Source organism: Pituophis catenifer, unplaced genomic scaffold, assembly GCF_029215685.1.
Source record: "Pituophis catenifer annectens isolate HBS135680 unplaced genomic scaffold, rPitCat1.0.hap2 SCAF_2, whole genome shotgun sequence".
Classification (NCBI taxonomy): domain Eukaryota; kingdom Metazoa; phylum Chordata; class Lepidosauria; order Squamata; family Colubridae; genus Pituophis; species Pituophis catenifer.
Window position 1 is genome coordinate 12,099,074 of NW_027256882.1, and position 7,959 is coordinate 12,107,032.

Genomic DNA, 7,959 nt, shown 5'->3' on the forward strand with positions numbered 1-7,959 from the left:
TTACATGGGAACGCCATGTTGCTCCCATAACCACCCGCGCGGCCGCACTCTGCGCCAGTTGGAGCCTCCGGGTGCTCCTCAAGGGGAGCCCCATGTAGAGAGCATTGCAGTAGTCCAGGCGGGATTTAATACAGTTCATATTGTGGTGACCCCCGACCATAAAATTATTCCTAAAACCATTGAAAATATGTGTTTTCCGATGGTCTTAGGCGACCCCTGTGAAAGGGTCGTTCGACCCCCAAAGGGGTCGTGACCCACAGGTTGAGAACCACTGCTCTAACTAATCAGTTACAATTGTGTTCTGGCCTGTTGTAGACTTTACTGTTCCAGCTATTAAATTCAATATCCTAACATGCTCGTTTGCCCAACTTGGAAACTCTGCATTTTGTTGATTGAGAAGAAAACTTTCATGTAATCCATTGACGTGTTCATTGTTAGGAATGTTCATGGAATACGTTGTGGTTTTCAGAATTTGTGATCATTTGAGGATCTAGCTGTGTTTTTCTCCATGGAGGAGTGGGCCCTGCTGGATTCTAAGCAAACAATCCTATACCAAGAGGTCATGCTGGAAAAGAAGAGGAACATGACCTCCTTACTGAGGGATTCTGTTAAGATACTGTACTGCACAATATTTTTTTTAAAAAAGATAATGCAAGTGAAGTCATATTTCATACTTAAGTGGTCAGTGCATAAGTGCACTAACATGCCTATCATCCCTGTCATTGTATTTTTATTCTCTTGTTGTTTTTCTTTGACAAGTTCCAATAAATAAAATAAATAAATAATAAAGTCCTCCAGCATTGTTTTGGGTGTGTGTGTGTGCTGTATTCTTCTCTAAACTGCTGATTTTCAAATTTGCAAGCTATTTATCTGAGGTTTTCATCCTTTTCTATGAAGCCTGGCTTTTCTTCACAAATGGACAGTATGGAGAGTGTGGCCTTCACAATCCACTCGCTCCCATTTGTTAAGAATCTGATCCAATCTTGCACATGCTGGGCATGAAAGGAAGAAACCAAGCGGAGCAAGATTTGTTTATTTATTAGGAAATTTATATTAGGGCTGTTGGAAGAAAAATTCCTCTGGTTCAGTTCCCAGCTGGGAGAAAGGCGCTGGAAATAAAATGGAGGCTGATTGGAAAGAAAGATTCTGTTTATCGATAGGCAGAACCAGCCTGTGATTCTCGGGCAGTTGACCAAGTGGTCGAATGAGTGGATGGATCTTTATAGATTTCTGTGACTTTGAAGTTTGAATTGACTGTACAATGAAGAGGGGCTTGTGTCTTTTGCTAAATGCTGGTGGGTTAATGCTATTATTATCAGGGTGGCAATTTAGTCCTAAAATGTCCTGTCCTGCTTAATCCCATCACCTGGTAGCTGAAGATGTTTTATGAATGGATTGGCCTGGATTTCTTAATGGGCCCAAAGTCTCCATCTCTAAAGATTTCTGCTGGAAGTTGTTTTACTATGCAGGAAATTGGGGCTGGAGCATGTTTCTCCTTTGGTGAAATATAATAATCTGCCTCTTTTAATCCCCAAAATATTTCATTCTTCCAGGAGGGGGAGGGATGCCTGATTACTTCTTACAGGGCCCAAGGTCTGTCTGGATCTTGAGCCTATCTTCTGGAGAGTTGGCCATTCCCACCACCTTGGTGCTCAGATATTGTTCTCCCCTGGAAAGTTATAATTTGTACCAGCCCTCTTTCAAACTGCCCTACCTTACAGGGTTGTTTTGTGGGTGAGGAATAAGAATCAGGGACTAATCTTCAGGTCATGGGGAGGGTGGGCGGGGAGAGCTGTGGAATTAATGGATCAATCCATCAAAGGATGGGTAGCATGTGGCTGCTGCTGCCTCTCCCTAGCAAATACCTACCAGAGATTCTGCTGACCCCTTACTGGAAGGACATCTCTACCCCACCCCATTTTGGATTTTGCCTGGAGAAGTTTATGCTGATCAGGGCAGTATTGTTTTTTTAAAGAGGTTTTAAATTTAAATTGCCTCTAAAAGTTGTGTGTGCCCCATCACTGGAAGCTTTTAAGAAGAGACTGGATAGGCATTTATGAGAGATACACTCTTGTGAAAGCAGTGGGTTAGACTAGATCAGGGGTCTGCAACCTTAAACACTCAACAAGCCATTTGGAGCTGTTTCCCACAGAAAAGAAAACACCAGGAGCCACAAAACCCTTCCGTGCCTGACTATTTCTTGAGCGGCCACAAAACTAGCATATGTAGTTGAATTAAATTAAACTCTTCTTTTCTTGGATTTATTGATGGTTGGCCTTCCGGGGGTTGAAAAGCTCAATAAATTGCGTGCCGGCGGGTATCGCACATTGCCGGTTGTGACACATATTTTGAATGACAAGAAGCCGCAGCAGAGGAGTGAAAGAGCCACTTGCGGCTCCAGAGCCGCAAGTTGCTGACCTCTGGACTAGATGACCTCAAGCTCCCTTTCATCTCTGTTACTGTTGCAAGCCGAGAATTCTGTAAATTGCTCCCCCATCTTCCTCTGCGTGCCTGGCTGGAGACTCTTGAGTTAATTAGTGGCAAGCTTTGTTTTTTTAAAAGCAACTGCATTTGGAGAGCTCTGTGAGCCTGTTGGGTGACAGTTTAGTTCCTGAGCAAAGGCTGCACTGGAAATAGCTGTGGGGTGGTGGGTGGGGGGAAAGCGTCTCAATAATGGCAGTGATCAATTAACGAATGGAGGAAATTAGTCAGATCTTCTTTCATTTAACAACCCATTTGATTCTACAAGTTCATAAAACTAAGTCTGGTTCTGTTGAGGAACTTTTTGACTTTCTACCCTAATGGGCAGGCTCCAGTAGGGTTGTAGCTCCAGGACTGCCTAGCTGGGACAGTGGAATTGTACAATGAGTCAGTTATAACACACAGTTATAGCTGATTGATTGGAGAGAGCTGTCTCCTGCATGAGGCAATCTATGCTGTGATTGGTTAATGTGAGTGTAAAGGGGGAGTGTCCTTGTTTCCAGGCTTTTTTTCCTCTGTGGGCTCTAACATTACCTCAGGATGATGCTGTGGTGTTGGTTTACCTCATGTTGCTCCTGTTAGCCTGATTTTCTTGTGTACGGTGAAGTTTCCCATCCCAGCCAGTTTCTGATCCTGCCTGTTCCAGTTTATAGATAATTTTTGAGAAGTGGCTTTCATTTTGTTGATATTTTGGTCTATGATGATGGCACTTACCGTGTTTCCCTGAAAATAAGACATCCCCTGATAAGCAGCCCAATCGGATTTTTGAGGGCATGCGCTAAAATAAGCCCCCCCCCTGAAAATAAGCCCTCCTCGAAAATATTTAAATGCATGTGCAGCCAGTCCCCACCATTTCCTCTGGTTAGAGTTAGGGAGACAGAGCTAGAAATCAGGTAAGACAGCAAGAGGAGCCTCGTCTTGCTCCATGCACCCCAAAATGATAAGACCTCCCCGAAAATAAGGCCAAGCACTTATTTTGGGGTTCAAAAAAATATAAGACAGGGTCTTATTTTCGGGAAAACAAGGTAAGAGCCCCATAGAGTCCAGGGGTTTATCACAAGGATTTATAGTACTTGCGGTCATCTGATTGGAAAGAGTGCTAACCACTAGATGACTGTAAGGAATATCAATCCATTCATACTCTCATCTACTTCTTGGATGAGAAGTGAAATATCTACAAGAAAAAAGAAAGTCCAGTTGTCTTTAGAAAGAGCACCTTTGGGATAAAGATGAATGAACACACCAGAGTGAGAACAAGTTTTTTTTCCAAGGGAAAACCTCTTCAAGAAGATGAGGCAAGCTGGAAGGCCAATAAATTTAATGAATGAATGAATAAACATAGGCCTCTTTTAAGTGTCCCTTCTGCTTCCTTGGAACTAAATCTGAAGCAGTAGAGCTGATGGTTGCCCTACCCTCACCCCAAAGTTTAACAGATCTTATCCAAAATGTTCAGGTTTTCATTCTGTACTGTTGAGGACAAAAGACACCCAAGGCCAAATCTTATATCAACTTAATACCAAGCATAGCACAATGTTTTGAATAAATGAGAGTTTGGAGGAAGTTTGATACTGTTTAAATACAGCAATGGTGTTTGTGTTAACTTTTCTTTTTTTCTGTTGCAAGGAGGTGATGGATGGGAGATGGAGGATTCTGGCGAAGAGGCAGCAGCACCTTTGCCAAAAGTCAAAAAGGAAGTTTCAGAAAAGATGCATGGAAAGCAAAGTTCTAAGGAAAAGCACTTAACGAGGGAGCTGGAGAATTGCTCTATTTTACATTGTCCAGATCCCAATGTCTTATTGGACACCGATGATTGCCATGAAAAAGAAGTGTGTTCAAGGTGTGGGAAAACACTCCGACATGAATCTGGATTATGTGACTGTTGCGAAAGCCCTGCTGGAGAGAAACAAGATGAAAGCAGGCAACACTCCAGAGGGACCCTTCCTCCTGAAAGAATACAAGAAGGAGGGAAAATGTACAAATGTACAGAGTGTGCAGAAAGCTTCGGTACAAACCGCTCTCTTGCATTGCATAAAAGGATTCACAAAGCAGAGGATCCACACAAATGTCTGGATTGTGGAAGGACCTTCAGGCAGAAAAGTCATCTTAATTCACATAAGTGGGTCCACGAAGAGAAGAAGAAGAATCAATGCATCACCTGCGGAAAGACCTTCGGAAACAGCACCTCCCTTGCTTCCCATCAAAGCATCCACAGAGAAGAGAAGTTGCATCAATGCAGGGAGGGTAGAACGAGGTTTACTCGGAGCAAGAAACCGAGTTCCCCCCAAAAAAGCCCCACTGGAAATAAATCATGTAAATGCCTGGAATGTGGGAAGAGCTTCTGCTATACAAGTTACCTCACTTACCATAATAGGACCCATACAGGGGAAAAGCCGTATCATTGCATGGTGTGTGGAAAGAACTTCAACCAAAAAGGAAATTTCAATTTACATAAGAGGATCCACACTGGAGAGAAGCCATATAAATGCACAGAGTGTGGAAAACTCTTCAGGACCTCCGATGCCCTTACTTCCCATAAGAGGATTCACACAGGGGAGAAACCCTATGAATGCTTGGAGTGTGGAAAAAGCTTCAGCAGAAGTGGTACTCTAATTTTACATAATAGGATGCATAAAGGGGAGAAACCTTATAAATGCCTGCACTGTGGAAAAAACTTCAGTCAAAAATGTAATCTTAAATCACACGAGAGGATCCACACGGGGGAAAAACCATTTCAATGCACGGAGTGTGGAAAGAGCTTCCGTACTTCAACAAGCCTTATAGCCCATCACAGAATCCACACAGGGGAAAAGCCCTTTCAATGCCTGCAGTGTGGAAAGTGCTTTGCCAGTTCTGATGGCTTTCATGCCCACAAACGGACCCACACAGGGGAAAAACCGTACAAATGCCTGGAGTGTGGGAAGAGCTTCCGTAAATCCAGCCACTTAACATTCCATATAAGTATCCATAGTGGACAGAAACCACATCAGTGCACAGAGTGTGGGAAGCGCTTCAATCAAACAAGTAACCTTAATATCCATAAAAGGACCCACACTGGTGAAAAACCTTATAAGTGCACCGAATGTGACAAACGCTTCACCAGTTCAAGATCCCTCACTTCCCACAAAAGGCTCCACACTGGGGAGAAACCATATGAATGCCGCACATGTGGAAAGAGCTTCAATACAAAAAATGGCTATGTTGTACATAGCAGAACCCACACGGGAGAGAAACCATATCAGTGCCAGGAGTGTGGAAAATACTTAAGTGATTCTGGAGAACTGACGATCCATAAAAGGATTCACACAGGGGAGAAACCCTATAAGTGCACGGAGTGTGGCATGAGTTTCAGGAGAAGTAGTTACCTTGGTATCCATAAGAGGACCCACACTGGGGAGAAACCATACACATGTCATGAGTGCGGAAAAAGCTTTAGTCGAAATCATTCACTCAGGAGCCATAGAAGGCTTCACTCAGGGGAGAAACCCTATAAATGCCTGGAGTGTGGAAAATGTTATAATGAGCATGGCGGTCTTACCTCCCACATGAGGATCCACACAGGAGAGAAACCCTTTAAATGCATTGAGTGTGGAAAGAGTTTCAAAGATGGTAGGAATCTTACACTCCATAAGAGAATCCACACAGGGGAAAAACCATTTAAATGCATTGAGTGTGGAAAGGCTTTCAAAGACGGGAGTTATCTTACACTCCATAAGAGAATCCACACAGGGGAAAAGCCGTATGAGTGTGTGGAGTGTGGAAAGAAATTAATAAGCTCTAGTGACTTTAATCGACATAAGAAGATGCACAGCAGACATGAACTGGTTGTTGTTGATTCTCAAAATTTGCTTAATGCCCATAGAAGTGTTCCAGGAAAAATGCTTGAAGTATTGGAAGGGCTTCCAAAGCAGCAGAAACTTCTTGATCCATTAAAAAGAGTTGCCTTGTATAACTAGGAATTAACTTTTGGACATCTTTGTGCTAGAGTCGAATAGAATTGAAACAGAATAGAAATAATAATAGGGTATGGTAGTGTAAGGTAGAGTAGAGTAGAGTACGGCAGCCCTAGTTAAGCCCCGTCCACCGTTGGGTTGTACGAGATGGGGCGAGGCGCAGGCATAAAAATCAAGCTAGGGTGGGGGAGGTGGAGCTGCCGCACGCGCCCTGCACCCACTTAGTTGAGGACCGCCGCAGTCAGGCTTCCAATGCCTCAACACCTGTTGTGCCGCTGCCCAACTACTTCTTCAGCCGCTTGTGGCAGCTCACGGCCAGATGCATAGGTCGTTGTGCTAGTGCCGCTGCTCATAACAGAACACCACGTGACTCATGATGCTGGTGCCGCCGCTTGTGGCCGAATAGCACATGGCTCATCATGCGCATGCCGCCACTAGTGGCAGAATGCCACAAGGCTCATTGGGCCAGTACTGCTAGTGGTGGAAGAACGCTACAAGGCACATCACGCTAGTGCTCACGCTCATGTGTGCGATGGCACAATACAACACAGAAGATGAGTAGCGACGCAACAGGTGTCGGGGCATAGGAGATGTGGCTGCAGTAGTCCTAAGGTAAGCAGGTAAGACCTGGTGCTTATTTTGGAGCCGAAAGAAAATAAGGCCGGGTTTTATTTTCTGGGAAATACTAAAAAGTTTTGCTTTGACATTATTACTGAACAAAAGGGATTTGGAAATCAATGCCTTTTTCTTTTTTCCCCTTCTTTTCCACATTTTTTCTTTCTCCTTTTCTCTCTGTATTTTCCCTTCTTTTTGCTTTTGTATTTTTTTTTTGTATGTTATATAATAAATTAATAAAATTCTTATAAACATTTACAAACATGTTGAGGTTTCCCTGTGTAAATGTTAGGATAGTTTAAAATAGTTTAATAGTTTAAATTGGCTGGCTCTGGATTACATGTATGCAGGATATTAGTGGAAAATAGGCAGGAATTCCTGCAAAGGGAGATGACTCAGAGTTGTAAACTGTGTGGCAAATGCTGTGTAAAGCCCTCCAGTGCACGTTGGTGGGGTATAAAGGATTTGAGGGAGATTTCCTTGTGTTACTTTTTCTGCAGAATAAAAGTTTTGCTTACAATCTTGTCTTCAATGTATTCAATTTGAGGCTGGGCGCATCTGGTAACACCCCCGGAGCAGGAAAGGTAAGGAAAACCAAAAGTGCCCTTGAGTTCAGAAGGGGCTCTTTCCTTCTTTCAACCAGTTGGCAAGAGCAATTCTTGAGGAGGAAATGGGGAATACACCAGGGACCCTCTCTCTGCAATCCTCAAGCATGCTTTCTTAGGCTTGGAGCTGTTTTATTATAGGAGAAATATTTTGTAGAGGTAATTGACTTACGACCACAAGTGAGCCCCAAATTTTTGTTGTTAAGTGAGACATTTGTTATTCAATTTTGCTCTATTTTGTGACCTTTCTTGCCTCAGTTAAGTGAATCACCACACTTGTTAAATTAGCAACACGGTTGTTAAGTGAA

General features: G+C 43.3%; 1 protein-coding gene across 1 annotated transcript; it reads left to right on the plus strand.

Moving 5' to 3' along the window:
• Positions 1 to 475: 475 nt before the first annotated feature.
• LOC139311763 (zinc finger protein 420-like) lies at positions 476 to 7,566 on the plus strand. The gene is made up of 2 exons (XM_070936267.1): positions 476 to 594; positions 4,103 to 7,566. Exons 1-2 carry the CDS (start codon positions 509 to 511, stop codon positions 6,432 to 6,434), a joined length of 2,418 nt encoding a protein of 805 aa, XP_070792368.1. The 5' UTR covers positions 476 to 508; the 3' UTR covers positions 6,435 to 7,566.
• Positions 7,567 to 7,959: the final 393 nt, after the last annotated feature.